General features: G+C 37.5%; 1 protein-coding gene across 1 annotated transcript; it reads right to left on the minus strand.

The window, feature by feature from the left end:
• Positions 1-11,807: 11,807 nt before the first annotated feature.
• gng13b (guanine nucleotide binding protein (G protein), gamma 13b) lies at positions 11,808-17,936 on the minus strand. The gene is made up of 3 exons (XM_079381453.1): positions 17,223-17,936; positions 14,914-15,045; positions 11,808-13,032 (listed from the first exon to the last, which is right to left on the minus strand). Exons 2-3 carry the CDS (start codon positions 15,009-15,011, stop codon positions 12,927-12,929), a joined length of 204 nt encoding a protein of 67 aa, XP_079237579.1. The 5' UTR covers positions 15,012-15,045; positions 17,223-17,936; the 3' UTR covers positions 11,808-12,926.
• Positions 17,937-20,710: the final 2,774 nt, after the last annotated feature.

Below are 20,710 nucleotides of genomic sequence, written 5' to 3' on the forward strand. Positions count from 1 at the left end.
TAAAAAGCACAGTTCTTAATGATCAATTACATATAGGCCTATACACTTTTAAAAAAATTCAACAACAACGTGATTACGTTCATGTTCTTCATCCAAAGCAATTAACAGCACCCAAATTGCAAAAATATTCCCCTTAATAGCCTTGTTCACACGTAATAAAAAAATCAAAGACCTTCTAAGCGCCACTCTGCCTTAAGCACCTCTGATTAGCCGAGTCTGTCTGTTTTAGCATTCCTGTAATCTTTATATCTGACAGCAAATAAAAAAATAAATGATTAATCAGATTTAATCATGAAAAGACAAAGAGAGGGGACAATTATGTGAAATATGCTTTTGTGTCTGCACAACAATGGACACCTTTGAGGTTTCACCAGCACTGTGTGTCCTGTCCTTGCTTTGGTGCTCTACAGTGAGCTGACCTGATTTTGCAGGCGCTGAGAGAGAGGCCTTTCTCTGTGGAGGTTAAGACAGCCTGTCTGAGTCAGAACGCATGTATAAGTAACCATCACACTTACCGTCCTTTTCCAGCTTTTCACATCAGTCTAAATGAAGATGTGTGCTCATTTGAACTGAATGTATGAGAACTGGATAAATAACCAGGCCTTTCAAGTATACAGTAGTCAACATTTGAAGTGGATCAAAACCTTTCATCAAATTTGTCCTAAAACCAAAATGCGTTCTTGTCTTAGGACGACTTTGATTAACTTTTTTGATCCACTTCAAATGTTGACTACTATAGACCTCCATGATAAAATTAAATTATTATTATTATTTTATTTTTATTTATTTTTTTACATTTTAACTATTGTGCATATTATACTTGACAGTTAATCTAGAACTGGGTGTTCAAACTGGGGTCCCAGGACTCCCAGAGGGCCCCGAGGAGAGGGAAAAAAAATTGGAGAGATACATTTTTTTCTTAAAAATATATATTTTAGAGACATCAAAGTTAATACGTTAACTTCTGACATTAATGACATATTTATATTATTAGTATTATTATTAGATATTAGTTAATATATTATAGTATACATTATACTATAAATAGGACAAGCCATTCCTATTTTTCAAACTAAATCTTCTGTTATGAAATTATTTATATTGAAAGTTTTTAATATTATTATTAACAACAACAATTCATATTTTGCACTATTTATTATTATTATTATTCATTATATGTTATTGTTATTATGTTCATCTCTCCTTTTTTAATTCATATAAAATATGTATATAAAGTTGTATTTATGTTTTAAGAAGGGGGTCTCTCACAAGGGTATCATATTTGGGGGCTTTACGGCATTAAATCATTTGAAAACCCCTGCACTACAAGACACTACAAGACAGATTTTTATGTGTAAAAATATCCCACAGTTAATCCCATTCTATTCGAGAAGTGCAGGCAATTTAGTCTAATTCATAAAATATGGTGCCATAAAACGTTACCAAGAATTACATAATTACGTTATGCAAGCACTATAATCCATATTCTAGATTTGGGAGGTGATTTGCTGTAACGAGGAGGTGCTGGATGCAGGTATTAGTGGTAGCATAGTGTGATGTGCCCAAACAATGTTGCATAACATTTTAAATCAGCTCTACGCTGTATTCCGTGTTTCCCATATGCTACCTTGAGAGTGGCTTAGGTCAAACAATCATGCGCAGGTAATACACTTATAAGAGTTTAACGATGATGCTTTATGCTTGATGTTTACTTATGACACCATCAGTTCTGCATGTCTTTGGCGTGTCTGCTGTCAGTCTGGGGATGTCCCTCGTAGGGCAAGCCTGATTTGGTGACATCTGGCTGGAGTGTTACATTGACAGCTGTGTCTCGGTGTCAAGCAGAGCGGCTAGTGACAGGTGTGTCCTTCCAAAGGGACACATACAGAGACACACTTCCAAACAGTCTCTGGACAGCGGACACTTTCCTCTGTGTCTCCCCGACAGCTACCGGCACAATGCAGGGCTCTTTCCTTCAGGCACGCTGTGAACAGCCAATCATGACCACAGATTGGGGTCTTCCTCTGATCATCGCTCTTCTGCTACTGGGGCTCCTCTACACGTTCCTCTACCTGCCTGCAATCACGCAAAGAGCCCTGCTGGAACAGGCCCTCGCCAACCAGACCGCCAACGAGGACTTCCTTCCTAAAGAGTACTGAACAGAGGTTTGCATTCGTCCACCTAGGACTGACACAGCTGTTTTTATGATGTCCTTCTATGCAAGTAACCTGAATCTTGAAACCCGTGAAGCAGCATTTCTTTATCAGATGGTGATGCGGCGACACAGACGGCCCCAGCATTTCTTTTAAGTTTTTGATTTATGCACAAGACTAAGACTCCAAGAATAGATCCAGCTCTGAAGAGATGAATGGTGAATCATATTTTACCACAGTTGGAGGAGGAGGAGGACTGTGCAGCTCTGAGATTTCTCACCTCATAGACAACCTTGTGTTTCCAGTCCAGCCCCAGGGAGAGGAATTAGTCATACAGAAGTCATCATTGCAGCTTATCGTGTCAACCAGAAAGAATCACTATGATATTAGAACTTGTAAATATTCTGTTTAAAATCCCTGCTCAATCAAGCCAGCACAACTATAATCTATTCAACTCGAGGAAGGTGGGTGTCTTTGGATGTAAACCAGTAAAAAATGAAAAATAGTAATTGTTGTAAATGTAAAAGGAATGATTGTGACTGGCTGATCTGTAATTTTTTTGTCAAAACATTCAGACCTTTAAGAGATTTATGCATAATTTATGAGCTATATGCGTCTTTTAAGAGATTTGTGTGTTTATTTGCCCTTTTACCACAAAATGTAGATAATATTCAACAAATTGCATGTAATGTTTTTTGAACCCTATGAACTTTGTAAATGATTCATATTTATGACAAGATCTTATTTATACAATATTTAAGCCAATAAAGTTCTATATTGCTCTATGTTGTCAAACGATGTTTATATCATTGCTAGAATGAGTTGCTTCATCTTTCATCATTAAAACGAATGTGGCCGCTGACTATGATCTGTGAATATGTTCAGGGAACAGGACGATGGAGGGCAGACTTCTACTTTGTTGAAATCCTGCATCCTCCACTGTGATGTAACAAAGTCTTATGCAGCCAGCATGTATGCATGTGTGTGTAAATGTGTGTGTGTGGGGGTGAGAGAGAGAGACAGAGAAAATCATATAGAGCTGATATCATGATATTGTCAAACAGGAATAAGAAAAATAAGATATTAACGATTTTAAGAGCCCGACTGATTTCAGTTATGTGCCATTAAAAGAATAAAAACTGTAGCCTATACAAAAGAGAATTTTTAACGTAGCCTAAATCTAAAAATTATTTTTATTAAAAATTATTAAACCAATACACTATCAGTTTAATAAATATATACGAATACTTGAGTGTCTCAGTAAATGGCTGTGCTCTAAAGTGCTTAAGACATTATAGGAGCAAGGATTCAGTGGATTTCTAGGATCATGGTGCTTGTGTATGGTGAAGTAAGCTGTTTTAATCAACAGCCTTCAATAAAAAGGAGATCTATTTTGTTTTATTGTATTTGACGGGAGTGCCCCATCATCAGATTAGGCTTAATCTCTCACTGTTTTGCTCTGGCAGTGAATGTGGAGTGTCCACTAATCTCACTTGTTTGTGTACGCAGACAAACATGTTCAGCAAATTGTATGCTATGCATTCGTGTGAACGTGTCTAATTAAAGGAACAGTTTTATCTCATATTCTGCTGCTATGTAACTTGTTATTATACTTTGATAATTTTCCTCACCTTCGAAGCTCTGAAATGGACTACAACAGCTATATGGACTACAATAATGGCGCCTAACACCATTCACGCTAAACGTCATTGGCTCTCATGTGTCTCGTGACCGCCATATTTGATTTGGGAAATATAGTATAAAAATACAACAATAGAAAGAGGTTTCCAAGAAAGGATATTCTTAGAATATTCACCATGAAGTAAAAAAAATCTGGGTTTTGAATGTCATGAGGTAAGTAACAAATTGTGAACTATCTATTTAAATACAAAACTCTCATTTTAAATGAATATACAAGGAAGACCATTGTATATGTTTACTGTAGCTTAGAGCAACAACCTCATACAACATGGTAGATTGATTTATATAGACACCACATCCACCTGTCATGTAAAAGGATTAATACACGGTCATCCATGACACTCTTTGAACAGATATAATGCTTTTTGATCTGGGCTGGGAAGCTCTATTTGCTAAATGACTGTTAAATCTTCTTTGGTGATGTTGGGAGTGGGGAGGTGGGGTGGCGGGTGTTTTTCAACTAAGGCTTATGCAGAAAAGATGCCCTAAATGTGTGTTCATGTGGGTTAATGCTCGAAGACAGAGCCATTAAAGTTTTACCATGACAGCAATGTTTTATTGAGCAGCTTTCTCTGGACTGGGAGATGCCAAAAGTTGAGGCAAAAACCTTGCAGCAAATGCAGACCTCCTTATTTGTTTGTGTGAAAAATATAAGCTTTCTTTGACATGAGCTATCAGAACTCAATGTGTTTATATACAGCTCATATGTGACCATGGACCACAAAACCAGTCATAAGGGTCAATTTTTTAAAAATCTTATAGGCTACATCAATGAATAAGCTTTCCATCGATGTATGGTTTGTTAGGATAGGACAATATTCGGCCGAGATACATTTGAAAATCTAGAATCTGAGGTGCAAACAAATCTAAATATTGAGAAAATCGCCTTTAAAGTTCTCCAAATGAAGTTCTTAGCAATGAATATTACTAATCAAAAATTAAGTTTTGATATATTTACGGCAGAAAATTAAAAAAAATATCTTCATGGAACATGATCTTTACTTAAAATGGCATAAAAGAAAAATGGATAATTTTGACCCATACAATGTATTTTTGGCTATTGCTACAAATATACCTGTGCTACTTAAGTGCTCCAAGGTCACATATTATAAATGATTGGGCTCATTTATATATAATATTATTTTATATTTTAGTATATTTTATATACTAATATATATTATGTTATGTTGGATTGGGTTTGTGTTTTTACAATTAACTAAAAGAGAAATAGTTCAACCAAAAATGAATAATCATTTATGTCATCATCAGTGTTTGTCTAAACATGTATGACTTTCTTAGACATTCATAATAGGCTTGCAACAACATGAGGGTGAGTAAATGATGACAGAATTTTAATTTTTGGATGAACTACCACTTTAAAATGTGTTTGCTACTATAGCAAAAGTAAATATGATCTCTAATGACTCATAAAGATGTTGATGGGCTTTCTCACTGTGCATTATTCAATCTCAATGGCAGGGTTCCAGTTTCATAAAAGTGCTCCAGCAAGTGCAACCTCATGGGGTCAAGCAAAAGGATGCTGTACCGGAGGAGAGAGCGAACCGATTACATGATGGACCTACTCCTCTCTACCAAGGACCTCCCTGACCCACCCTCCCACTTCTAGAGGCAAATGGAAAGAGAAGGTCTGGTTATTTCTGTGATGTCTGTCCATGAATTTTTAATGCCTTTGAATTGGCTGACTGCGCTTTGCTGAGCCTGAGCTGGTTAATTAGACCTAAGGGACGGAGCAAGAGAGAGCAAAACTGAAAAAGAAAAGTGACATTATAGGCACAGTAGATCGCACCAGGTTGGATGGGGAAAGAAATCTATGTGTCTGATGTTATAACTCTCACACAGTGTCAGAAAGTGACTTTTAAGGGAAACATTTGATATGGAATTGACATGTATTGATATTATTTATATATAAACTGATATGTATTCAATTAATTAATAGTTTTATTCAGCTGAGCAAAAGTGACAGTAAAGACTTATGGACAAACCCAGCGATTGGGTTGTTTTCAACCAGCAGTTGGCAACCTTGGGCAGTAACCCAACCGCTGGGTTTGTCCATATTTTACCCAGCGCTGGGTTGTATTTAACCCAGCATTTTTTAGAGTGAGTATATTTGAAATAAATGCTGATGAACTTTCTATTCATCAAATAAGTTCTTAAGCAGCAAATAAGCATATTGATTTATGAAGGATCATGTGACACTGAAGACTGGAGTAATGATGCTGAAAATTATGCCATCTCGAAAATAAATGAAAAATTAATTAAAATATTATTATTATAGTTATTTTAAATTGTAAAAGTATTTGACAATATCACTGTTTTTACTATGTCACTCTCAGAAAAAAGGTACAATCTTTAGATACTAATATGTAACTTTAAAGTACCAATATGGACGCGTAAAGGGATACTCCACCCCAAAATGAAAATTTTATCCCTTGTCGTTCAAAACCCGTAAAAGCTTCTTTCGTCTTCGGAACGAGATATTTTAAGATATTTTGGATGAAAACCGGGAGGCTTGTGACTGTCCCATTGACTGCCTAGTAAATAACACTGTCAAGGTCAACGAGAGTACTTTTCGTATGCTGTTCTGTGCCAGACGCAGCCCATGGATATGTCTTCTATGTTTATTTACGCTTTGATTTGAATGAATACAGTGTATCCGTGTGGCACGGCTGACACAGAACAGCGTATGCAGTTTACGTCCAGCGGATATTCTCCAAAATGGTGCAACGCTGACACAGAGACGACGAATTGTTGAATAAAGTCATTATTTTAGTTTTCTTTGCATTCAAAAAGTTTTCTCGTCGCTTAATAAAAGTCCGATTGAACCACTGATGACAGATGTTTTGACGTTGTCTTTCATACTTTTCTGGGCCTTGACAGTGTTAATTACTTGGCAGTCAATGGGACAGTCACAAGCCTCCCGGTTTTCATCCAAAATAACTTAAATTGTGTTCTGAAGACGAACAAAGCTTTTACGGGTTTGGAATGATATGGGGGTAAGTGATTAATGACAAAATTTTCATTTTGGGGTGGAGTAACCCTTTAAGGTACAGAGCCCCAGCGACAGCTTTTGTACCTTTTTTTTCTGAGAGTGCTGTTCAAATAAATACAGCCTTCTCTAGAGCATAAGAAACATTTTAAAAATTCTACAGTGGTGTATACACTATTTTCTATACTAATTTTGCTCCCATATTTAGAATTATGGAGGCCCCAGCTTGTAAACTTCGGATCCTGCTCTAATCTGATGGTTTGCGTAATTCTGTGTTTTGTAGGTTTTTGCACTGTGGGTGTTATTTTCTTAAGCGTGCATTCAAAATATTCCCACTAAATATTTTATTTCAGCTGTGCATTCAGTCTGCACGGTCTGCACAATATTTTCTCTTTGATTTATTAATAATCCACAACCATTTGTATGCTCTACTTCACTGCATTTTAAACCCAACTGCAAAATAATTAGAATGTTTTAAAAGAGTATCTTGCAAGAGAACAACACAGAATCAAAGAATGCAGTCTTATTATCTTGCCATAAACATCAGTGCACTGGCAAATCTCCCACTGTTCCGAGCACACAGGAGAGCGCTATAAAAGGAAGACTGTGGTCTTAAAGCATGTACCCTGTATTTCTTCTTTTGGAATATTTCTAGAATCTTGTGGTCTCTCGGTCAGCGTGTTGCCATGGAATTCCCTGTGTGCCGCTCTCTCTCCTTATGTCACACAGTCAGTTAGAGTGAGTCAGTATTTTTCCACAGTAAGACATATAGCATATACAGCTGCTGTCAGTCTTAGCAGGCACGGATGATGTGCACGGTTTGGAATGTCCCGTGGACTGTGCAACACACTTAAAATGTTGACCTTGGCAAAAAAAATATTCAAGAAGATGCATATTTTAGGTCCCAGAAAATGAGTTTTCCAGAATCTGTGAGTTCAGCGATTAATATTTATGGTAACATTTGATGATTTTACCTCTATCACAGCTGCTGATGATGTGAAATGTTGTGGATGACTTCGTCCCAGACCTATTCCCCATAAGGCACTGCTGCTTCTTTCTACACCACATGGTCTGCTAACAAAGCACCAGAGATTAAAGAGCTGTCAGCTTGGGGCTTTAATCTCCTAAAGAGGGACCGCTGGGGCACACAGGCACGTCACAGCACATACTTCCTGTCACTGCCTGTTGTCTGAAGGAGGGATGGCAGTGACAGTGTTCATGCATGACTTAGAAGGATGCTTTTTGCTTATTAACAAAAGACTCACACTGTACATGTTTTTTTTATATCGGTAGCCTGAGAGATAGTAGGAGTGGCCACGTAACACTGAGTGGAATAAGAGGCATTCAGTCCCTCTTGGGCAGTTCAGCCAGATAGTTGTGCAAACACAGCAGGCCCACTGGGGTTAACTCAGCCATGTAATGACACCACAGTGGAATAATGGGCAGCCGTGCTCGAGATTGTTTTTGTTTGCCTTGTAAAATGGCTGATTCTGAACTGTGAGGACATGTACCTTGGGAAGGAACCTCTCGCTCAGGTTCAGTGTACGATCAGACCGCCTTTCGCAGCATTAGAACCATACATCCCCCTCTTAGAGCACGTTTGCACATGTGCCAAAAGTGGGCCAAAGATCACAATCCCATCACACATCTCCACTCATTCAATTTACACTCAGCCGATTACAATTAGCTCAGGGCGCGGAAACAAAAGAGTTTAGAGGGGAGAGGGAAAAAATGGGTGTCTCCAGAATCTTTGCACTGTCCTCATTTGAGGAAATGAAGCATGGCCTCGGCTTTACCCGTCTCCCTGGGTGCTCAGGCAAATGGAGTGAAGCGTGCAGGTGTTCGACAGCGCTAAAATATATGTGTAGGTTCACTATATAAGAGTGCACTGACAGAACTGGATCAGTTGCCTTTGCCAGGGGACAAGAGCCACACTGCAGTGACAGAAATGGTTCATAAATGGCCACACACTACATGCTACTTTACATATATTAAGTCTCAGGAAGCCTACTTGATCATTGCTGTTGTCCATCTCTCAACCCGGATACCAGAATGAACGCTTCTGAGTCTTAAGCTAAGTCCTACTCTTAAATGAACTACTCATGGAGCCTGAAGTAGAGATGGCCCCTGGAAATCAGGTTAATGAGAGATCAGTTGGTGTTACCTATACTGTATACAAGCAGACCAGTGACATTTAAGTCAATATTTATTTCTTATATTTATTTGTTTTACTTTTCTTTTAAATTTTTGTCCTCTCCAATAATTCAAACAAAACTGTTTATTCATACAATGATATGATTAAACCTCTTATCTATGATGAACATTTTTCAATTTTTTTAATGAAAATGTATTTTATGTATATATTTTTTAGGGACGATGTAAAAAAAATGTCACACAGTGACACAGCTGCCCTGATATTATAATGAAGAAAAAAAGCTTAATTGTAAGAAAAGACAATTCTTGAAAAGACAATCTAATCAAATACATTATTCTTGCATAGCCATTTATTATTATTTCTTTAAAAAAACATGCTGCTTATTAAAATTTGATATATATTTTGATATATATTTATATACACACACACACACACATGCACACACACAGTATATATAATATACACACACAGTATATACAATATATATATACAGTGTATACACACAGACACACACGTGCACAAAAACAAATAATTCACAGAATGTTTTTGAGAATAATGATTAATATTCAAACATTTACTAATGACCTAGAAAAAGGGAAGTTTGAGTTGATTCTTTAAAGTGTCGTTTCTTTTGCATTGATAATGGACTTGACAAACATATTTGCCTAATTCAGTCATATTTAGTTCATCATGTTCTTAAGACATAGTCATGCATGAGCAAAAAGGTTAGATTAGCACTGCCTTGTGGTTAAAAATTAAATTATATCCATAAGTTTGACACTAAGTATGTTTAAATGATCACAAACGCTGGTGACCATTATCCTCATTTGAACCGGACCTATGTGATGTTGAAATACTGTCTGGATCACACTTTTACACTCTGAGATTGTTCTCTTCTCACAACACATCGCTTTTAAATTCTCAAAGGAGAACAGCAAGAGTGTTTAGAGCAGCAAGTTGTTTTACAAGCCAGAACCCATCATTTATTCTCTCCTGTGATATGTCCATTCACAGTCCATATGCCCTTTTTAGCTTAAATCCCCATTTCAGATCCAGATATAAGATTCAAATTCATGCATTGGATATTTAGATTAAAGAGGCATTAAGCTTTGCCATATGCAGATTCACAGTCATTGTGTCAGACTTGGTTATAGTAGCACTTTACCCCAGATGTGTACATTTAAGCAGACTATTGGTCCATGTGATCCCATATATATAAAGTGAGATTTGTGGCGGGGCTGAGAGAGTGGATTATTTTGGACAGATTAGAGTGTCATCTACTGCAGGTTCAACCGGCATAGAGAGCAATCATGCGAATGTGTGGCTAGGCAATGGGCATCAGGATTACCAATCCTAATCTTAGAGAGTGAGCCATTATCCACTGCATTAGTCTCATAGTCCCCAGAACCACTCATGGGATCTTTGTTTGGTAAAAGGGTGACTGCTGTATGGTCCGATAGGCACATGTCTGTTAAGTGCATGAAGATGCATTGGCTTTGCAGATTCCGTTAGTTGGGAGAAAAAGACCCTCGTGTGTTCCATTATTTAGCTGAGAATGAGTTTGTAATGCTTTTTGCAGTAATTTGGGAATGTGGATAAAAAGATAACAGACTGTGCTCATTGTGCTAGTGGTCTTGTTGTACCAAAGCTGTGTTATGGCTTATTTTTACAAAAGAGATACCAGATCTGTTTAAAGACAGCTGTCTCTCTCAATAGGATGGAAAAATGAAAAAAAAGACATCTAAGATTGTTTAGGATGAATTGCTTGTATTCCTCATTTGTAAGTTGTCTTTGATAAAAGCATCTTCTAAATGAATAATTGTTTATATATATAATTTGTTGAGAAAAGCCCCCAAATGAAGATCTTTTGATGACATTAGATTACATGTGATGAAAGCACTAAATAAACATAAAAAGTGGTTTTAGAAGTCAATCTATTGTTTTATTTAAATATCATAGAAGATAATCGTTCATTCAACAGCAGTCATTCGATCGAGTCTGTCAAGCTGTTCGAAATTTGGGGCCATTCACATGAGAAACATTCTTGTTTAATGTCTGATATTTTTTAATTGTTGGTCTGTGTAAACATGCAGCTGTTGTGCAGTCCTGCTGTTTTTTCAGCATCTCAAGCCATGAGTGTTGTGTTTCTAAGACACTGTGTAAAGTTAACAGCAGTTCACCTCGAAACCTATTCAGTTATCTAAAGCTGTTTTGCTTCCCTTATTCTTTAGCTTGCAAAAACAAACAGGTGATCATTCAAGCTTGTATGGCTCTTACAGTAAGAAAAACTCTTATTGTGAACTTTAGGTACAGCAGTACAGAACCCTGCATATGGCCGATTGCAGAAAAATAGATATTGTGGCCAAATGAAGAATTCGCTCCCACAACTTATTAATTCGTGGCCATGTTTTATTAATTTGTTCTCTCATTTTGGTGAAACTGTGGCCATGTTGTAGTAATTTGTTATTGGTTTTAATCATGGCATGATTTAACTAAAATGAGGGGAAACATTAGTACAAAGTGGTGATTTTTTTTTTTTTTTTTTTTTTTACAAATTAATGAGAACAATACTGTGTTTTTATTTTCCCTGCATGTCATGCACAGGGCTCCATAATGGGGTGAAGGGACATGATTGATTTTTTTAATCATAATTTATTATTATATTAGTACATTCTAAAACTAAATGAATGTGCTATATTGCTACTGTAATCAGTCATTGTTATTGCGTAAACAGATAAACCCATGACAAACCCATGACGCACACCCAATTGAAACACACAAATGACATTAAAGCTGTCTAAAAATCCTCTACTTTATTCAATAAGATGTTTTGTAAAACATTCAATAAAAAATGTAATCACTTATTGCTTTTTATTAAACTAGTACTTGATCTTATGCATATTTTCTCAAAGCATTCTCATATGTAACACACCTCTAGATAATTAGACAGGTTTCTACTGTTTGAATATATAAAAACATGAACAAATCAAAAGTCATAAATTAACTCCACATCCTTGCCATGAGTGCAGATTGAGCTATTAATCTAAGAAAAAATGCCTTGGCCAGTGCACAACCTCTCCGTTTGCATATCCATTCAATGCTTAAGGGTGCTGATGGTTTAGTAGTCCCTCACAACACACATACATTCTTTTTAAGGAAATTGTGTACAAGGCAGTATTCGATGGTGACCTGGCAAGATGCGTTTTTTTTTTATCCTTTAGCTTTCAAGGAAGGAAGGGTGCAGTTGAACAACAGCAGGTCCATTGTAGCTTCTAAAGCAGTCGGCGCCGACAACTTCGGTTGTGAATCAAACCATAAATAAATTACTTAATGCTCATAAATAAGTCAATAAATTAAAACGATCTGTACATGTTTAAAAATGGTCTGTAAGTGAGAGTGTTGAGTGTGGTGTAAATAGTGCACGTGCCTGCAGGAGAACTGAACATGCAGCGTAACAGAGGGAAACTCACAGATTTGCTGCCTTCGCCTTTTTGAGGCATTCTTTTGCCATTTCTTTTCACCTCTGTCATGCGGTATGTTGTCTAAAGCAGGCTTTTTCTGGCTTTTCGATGTCAACACTACATGCTTGAAATCAAGATCAAGCGTGCAAGCAGCAGCGACAACACTGAAGTCGAGTAGGCAAGAGAAATTCCACTAACTGCATATAAAGATATATTGATGGTTATATATAATAATAGTAATGCATGTCAAAGTGTCAAATTCTGCAAGTGACTATATAGAGCTAATGTGTGTGCGAGTGTGTGTTTTGTTGTGTAATGGATGCTAAACTGCTGTATTCATGGTGAGGGAATGAAACAGAGAGAGCAAGCGCTGTGTGATCCTGTCAGGCTGGTGGAGGCTCAGACAGAGGAGGACTGGGGTGACCGCTGCTGCTGCTGCTGGTACTCTTTTATAGAAGCACACACTTGCCCTTCTCCACCCATGGATTGTTCTTCATCAGCTCAGGATTCAGGAAAGGGTCCTCAGGCACACACTCCTCGATCCACTTCACCAGGCTGAGGAGAGGAAGAAAGTTCCCTCATCATTCTGGGACACAATGCTAACTGCGTAATCTATTTACAGTAACAAACTTTGCATTTGGTGCAAAAATGAGTACTATTTAGGAGTAAATAGAGCAAAGATTTGCTCTGGATGGGTGTGACTTTGAACACAGATGCTAAGTGTTGAGGAATCAGGGCCATGCAAGATCGCACCCATGTTGAACAAATGATAAATGAGAGTGTTAATCACGTAACTCTTTGCTGAAGCACCATCCATCATGGGCGATTAATAGAAATGGTGCATCAAAGATGAGGGTGATATTCTTAGACTCATGCTAGACTCCATCCAAACCCAGATGCAATTAAGTCATTATGACCCAACATTATGTCTCCACAACTGCTTATTCAGCTAAACTGCACAATAACACTGAAGGAACCACTACGCTGGCATAAACTGGGCTGTTCACTACTGGCCGGTAAAAGGTAATTTGTAACAGAGAAATTACCATTGTGAATATTTCAGGAAGAGAGCCATGGGACGCAGGGAAATGAGATGTCACTATAATGTGACAGTGGTGGGTGTGACTAGGAGGCCACACTTGCTCTCAAATTGGATCTGAGAGCATTAGCTTTGTCCTGAACAATCACCAAGAGGACCTGGCCTCTGGGCAGCCTAATTTGTGACATGAGGTGAACCTGAAAATTCAGAAATAACTGCAGTGAGTTTATGGTGGCATAAGGGTTATTCAATCAGGAAACGGTTCCACTGACAAAACTGATAACTTTCCACAACAGGAACTATGAGGTATGAACTATGGTGAGTGGATAAGTTAGGACAAAAGCACATTTTTTTAGCATATTAGACCACTATTTACCAAATTAATAATTAGAGAGACAAGAAATGCTAATTCAATCTATTTTATTGCTATTATATTAATTATTTACTTGTATCACTTATACAAGTCCATTACAACATTACAACAAAAACGTGGGACAGATAACACAGCAATATTAGTATATATCGTTGAGGTTTTATATTCACCATATACACTACCATTCAAATTTGACAGTAAAGACATTTTTATCAAATAAGTGCTGTTCTTTTTCCAATCTATTACAGCTTCCAAAAAATATATTAAGCAACTGTTTGCAAAATTTATAATAATTAGAAAGATTTATTAACTATGCAATTCAGTATAAATAAAATGATTTCTGAAGGATCATGTGACACTGAAGACTGAAGTAATGACTGCTGAATATTCAGATTTGCCTTCATAAGAATAAATTACACTTTAAAATATATTAAAATAGAACTTTTACATTCGAATTCTATTTTACAATATGTTTATATTTTTAACAAATCAATGCAGCTTTGGTGAGAATGAGAGACTTTTTTAAAAATATAAAAAAACTTATTGACCTCCAAACCTTTGCACTGTAGTTTATACTGAAATATTACTGAAAAGTGATATTTTTAAAGTGCAATTTTTACCCACAGCAAAGAGTCACAAAATTGCTCCAATAACCTATTAGCATGCATTAGTATGAAAAGAGAGAGGTCACAGACTAATATGAGAAATGAACGTAGAACTAAAATATTGTCAAAACAACCACTAAATGTATAGTTTAGAAGTCATTATAACAAAACATTGAGTGGTCAATGCCATTTTGACCAATCAAGTATTTGTGTTATAAAAGGGCAGAATACATGGGTGATGTTCTAATGACTTGCTGTTAGGTTTCTCTGTACTTGATCATGTGACGAAAAGCAACAAAAATAGAAGGAGGCTAGAAGAAGTCATTTTCTTTTCTGTTGTGATATGGGGCGACAGCGTAAAATATATGGGTTGGAACAGAGACTATCACAGTGTGAAGAACAAAAGAGAGCACACTCACTCTGTCACTGTCTTTGAGGATTTCTCCCGTTTGAAGGCCAGCTGGTACTTGAGGCTTTCTACCTCCTTCTTCATCTGGGGCAAGTCCATCTCATCCATGACTGTGGCTTGATGTGGAAGTGCTCAAACTAACCTAAACAAGAAAGAAGATTGTTTTTGCACATTGTGTCCTAAAACAGATGCTCGTACTTAAATTGCTTTAGTGGATCTTTTACATGACTCAGTGATTCTTTCAACAGCCACCCTAAGGAGATTTTAGACTCAAAATGTAAATGTAACATACAAATGTATTTTGATTTTGATTTATCTTGAACAGCTGATTTTGCATCAGTCGATGAGGATTGTAATTAATAATCTTGCTAAATCAGCACCTCACGCTATTTGTATGTACTAAGGATTTATGAATGTGATTTGTATGCCCATGCTGAACTGTTTGCATATGTTCCATGATAGGAAAATAAACAAAAGAAACCACTTTTTGTAATGTTTACTTTTGACTACCACAATCATTTATGTTGGGCTTTTCCAGCACTTATTGATATGTTTGATTCATTTTTTAAATTTAGCGTTTGATTCATTAATTTCATTTTTTTTTTAATTGACTGCTCTTGTATTTTTTTTTTCACAAAAGTGAAATGTGTGGTTATTAACTTAAAGGGCTGTTTCCATCTAATCTATCCCTTAAAAAATAATTTTATTTAATGTAGTCTAAGGTTATTTTATTTTTGACTCGAAAAACATGTCAAATAGATGTCACCACATGAATCACAGTTTAGATTACCTGATAAATCATTTCAACATTGAATATACTGTTTCTGTTTTCTCCCATCCCTGTTTTTTTCTGGGATGCACTGCGTGAATGTATTTGGCTTTCAAATAAATAAAGATTTCAGTAATTAGATGCTTGTCTAATGCTTCCTCCTCTCGGAGCAGGAGTTAAGGGTATCAGATTTTGAGTCTGGAGAGTTTGAGTGTTGAGAGGAGTCCAGCATTAGGGCATGTGCGAGCCAGAGAGCAGAGACAGTTCAGCATGCAGGTGTTCTGCTGCCTCTCTACATCCGTCCCATAAAGGCTTTTAAGCGCTTCCCAGCAACACCAGCCAGACACTGGAGCCTCGCGCTTTAAAAGCTCTGATTTCACAATCTGAGACTAAACACACTCAGAGCAGCTGGGAGATTGTGCTGTTTTTCAAATCAAACGTGATGCTCAGAAATGGTTGGGGGACAAAGAGGTTTCGCAAACTGTAAAACTTCTCACTTCTTTCAAACCATCCATAAATGCAAAATTCATATGGAGATATTGAAGAAAGACTTTTTAAATGCGACATTGTGCACCGATACAATGGAAGCAGAAATCAGTGATTGCCAGAAGGTAAATGCACTGATTTCAGTGCTTCACTGAGGCCCTATACAAAAATATAATCAATAGTGTCCCAGAATATACAGCAGTTTGCCGCAAGCCATAAACCTCTTTTTTTCCACTCACCCATTAGTCATGAACCAAATATTACTGATGCATCAAATCTTAGATGGAATGAATGAATGATACGATTCATCAGGTTTATGCATTTGGTTTGTTCATAATATGTGTGTACTCATCAGTACAGTAGGCAGTGTGACATTTTAGATGGAGGACCAGGACGAACTTCCCAAGCCAAGTTCTTCATGTAGGTCGTTCAATGATGTAGGTCATCACCACATTGCATCCAAATAGGGAGGATTCAATTTCGGTTTGATTTAACAAAATGATTCAACATGCAACATTTACTAAACTAAAGCACATATGATACGTGTATGTTGTGTCCTACTGGTGTGAAAAGAACTAAAGAAGAAGAGAAATCAAATCTGTCAATAAATGTGATCATTTCTGTAGCTACATGATCATCTGATGAAGACCAGCATGACTTGGTGTATCTCAGTTACCTCCAATGGGTATATTTAGGTTTCCCAGAGCAGATACAACTATTAGGAAGCTACTGCAGGCTGAGGCTGAATTGCAGGCTTCTCAATCTCCTCCTTCCTGTAAATATAGGCTACGTTTAAATAACCCAATGATTTTATTAATCAAAAAAGAGGGACGGATGAAAGCAGGACGCAGAAAATCGAAGTTTTATGTAACACCGGCAAAATCGCTGGCAGCCACAGCTGTGATGGAGGGAGTGGAAAAAACAGTATAAGAATGCAAAAAATAAGAATGCATGGATCTCAATGACTAACATCTCACGCTAACATCTTAATTTATGTCAACTGTCATCAAGGGTCAATCACGGAAAAGATGAGATCGATATGAATTCATTTTTGTGTCGCTTACCTCGGTGGTGTATCTTTGGGTAAAACCCGAAGCCCGTCTTTGGTGCAGACTGTTCTTATCTATGGGAAATGTCCTCAGATTAATCAAAAACACACATACGCCTGTGTTTAATTGACGAAAAACGACGGACGACGGAGTATCCGATGTAGACAGCCAAAGGACTGGGCAGGGAGACTGATGATAGGCTCCGGCTGCAGCGGCAGAGACGGCTGAGCGATGCTGAAGAAGTTGAGCTGATGGCAGTGGTTACAGACTAGTAAAGTGCAAGGACGCTGTTCAGCCACTGCTGGGCCAATGTAGAGGAGGTGCTGGGGTAAATCTGTCTGGGAGGGGGGAATCGGAGGGCGGTTATATGCTGTTAAAGTCTAAATGCCTCTTCTAATGTTGGAGACAAAAGGACGCCCGATATCCCGTTGTCTATTCGCTAGAATCCATACGCATTTGCTTCTACTCTCCTGCTACGTTTAGTCCACTATCTATGCCCTAATATGGAAAAATGGAGCTCCAAGCGTTTTTGTTTAAGAAAACATTACATTATTTAGCTGTGCGATTTATTTATGTCCTGGTGCTTAATTAAATCACACAGCAAATGTGCTTTTCTGAATATCGCGGCTGTCCGCACGAATCTCTTGCTATAAAAACAGTTCAGTTCGAGAAAATTCGGCCAGTTTGTTTATTTTCTCTCCGCCAGCTAAAATAGTTCCAGCCAAAAACGCCAAGCTTTGCTTGTTGCCAAGCAACACGTAGTTTGAAAGGCGGGCTGGAACTGCGTGTATTTTGACGCGGATTCACACTCAAAGCGTTTTGTAATCCGCTCCGCGTTTTAATCACCCACTCATCGCTCATTAGCGCTAAACAGCGCTCGCTCCAAATCGATAGGAAATACTGACGATAAAAGACTTTCAAACGGCTTCTGGATGGGGTCAAGATCATTAAAGAAATACAAACAGTGAACTTACTAAATATGAACAATGTTGGAATGCCACTTATTAAACACATTTAAATTTACACTATACACTACACACACAAAAAAGTTCTAAATGTGTGTGTTCAGTCTATCTTGCAAACCCTGTTTTTATCCAACTAGGCTAGGCTCATCAATGGTTGGTTCAGTGATATTTGTAGGCCAACACAGAAGTTACCCAGACAGCAAGCAGTGTCGGCCCGGCCAGATGTGGGCCGGACCTGGGCCAACACAATGTTGCTGTCTGGGTAGCATCACCCCTAGTTCCCTCGACAAAAAAAGAAGGGATTTTTCATTGGCTTTTGGATTTTTGGACAAGTGAACACAACCTTTATGAATGTTGAAGCTGAAATACTGTCGGCAGAAGTGAAAAATAATAATAAACACAACGAGGCAGTGAAAACTGAGATGAGTTTTCATGCTTGGTCTGATGATGTGTCTCCAACAACCTCTGTATTCCCATTTAGCCACATCGACCGCCTTTAGCTGGTCTTCAGGTGTATTAGTGATATATATTTACAAAATGTGAAAATTACTTGATCTAGTGTAAACCACAGATCTTAGTTCAGGCATTTATCCAAAAACCCATTGACTTAAGTATGATGAAACTGGAAGTGGGTTTCTGAGTTTTGGCCTATAAAAATATGCCATCCCCACAGCACATTATTGTAGAGCTGGTGGACGAATTTTGCAGGAAATTGTATATATATAGACGTCATTTGCCCACGTGTCTCATATTTGTACACGCAAGAAACAGCTCTGGTTGTGAACAGCGTGAAGCTGAAGGTTTATTGTCACAACAAATTAGAAAAATTGACCACAGATCATTACAAAATGGTAAACCTCTAGGGAATCTCCAGTTTAAAAACAAAACAAGAAAACTGTATATATTTGACCATCTTCTCTGATAAGATGTCCTGTATCCATCTGTACACTGGTGCCTCCAACCTCATTTATTTATCTGCACTGCAGAGCCACAACAAAAACAATGTTCTTCTGTAAAACACTTGCAGTTTTTATATTAAATTTATATAACTGCTAGAGGGCCAAAAGTTACAGTGTAAACAATTTAGACTATGTGTTGTTTAATACTGTTCATTTATGCAAAACAAGAACATAAAATTTTTGAGCTATAGTTTGTTTGAATTATATTGCACACTATTTCACATAAACCTGAAAGCATCATCAAAGGTGGAATGGCTGTAAACAGGGAGATTTAAATGTTTGCCTCTTTGGCTGATACAAAGGTATCTGTCATCTGCTCATCTCAGAGCAACACTTATGTCAGTCTTCTGTGATATCACACCCAGTAGCAACATCAGGAGGTGTAAGATGAGAAGAGGTGCCTGCAGGACGGCAAGCAGCAGATCAGATGAGCCCCCTTTTGTTAGACCACTGTCATCATGGAATGCATTTTTGGCTAATGCTAAAAGAAACAAGGGATGTCTTGGTGAAAGACAGACAAAAACATTGGCAACCAATGACTGTTTCATAAAAAGGTGGCAAGAAAAAAAACCCTTTCACCACAGAATCCATCTAATATGAAAACTGCTTATATCATTAACTAAACAAAATGTGCTCGATAATGTGAAGATGGAGAATAAGTAGCTGCCACTAACCAAACTGAACCACGGCTAAAATACTGTAGACAAAATGTGAGATAAATATAATTTAAAATAGTAATAGCTATGCTAAATATAGGCTTGATAAGATTAATGGTGCACCAGATTGTACATACACACAATTCTAGAGGGATTAAACCATATTCTGAGAGTTGATTGCAAACCTCCAGTATAATGTCTATATCAGATCACAATAGGCCTACTAGAACACCAAACTTATTATCATATGTCATGACCAAACTATGAAATGTGATTCTCTATTTTTATCCAAACTGACTGCTTTTTAATTTAAAAATGTATTTGATACACTTTATCCTTATTAGTTAACATTGCCGCATTTTGACAATGCATTACTTGTCAGTTTGAATTGGCTTTTTCACAAACAGAAACAGACTAATAGCCACTGACCAGTTCTCCCTTCAGCCATTTACTTCCTAACTTTAGCACATCCTATTTTTATTCCATCCATCATTTATTACATGGGCATACAGCAAGAATGGAGCACTGCTCTGAATACGCTTAATGGATACTGAATGAAGAACTTCCTGCAATGGTTTGTCAATGGGGTCAAGCTTTTGATGGGGCTGCTGGCTATTCTTTGGCTTAACAGTGCAAAGAGTAACTTAAGTGGCAGGTAGGACAACAGTTCATAGAGGCAGTGATGCTTCATCGAAGACAATTTACACAGATACCCTTTAACAGCCTGGGACCACATTCTGAAGATAAAGACACATCCCATGTGTCCTAAATTGATGGGTGTCCATGAGAAACTGCCATTAGTGCTTTAACACAAAGAGCAAATGCATGGGGCCGTAAGCTAATGGAGGTTGCAGCTGAAAGGAATCAAGACCGTAGCAGTTCAAGACGTATTATAGTCACAACATTTCTGCATTTATTTTGGC

The sequence above is a fragment of the Barbus barbus genome (assembly GCF_936440315.1).
Source record: "Barbus barbus genome assembly, chromosome: 3".
NCBI classification, from domain to species: domain Eukaryota; kingdom Metazoa; phylum Chordata; class Actinopteri; order Cypriniformes; family Cyprinidae; genus Barbus; species Barbus barbus.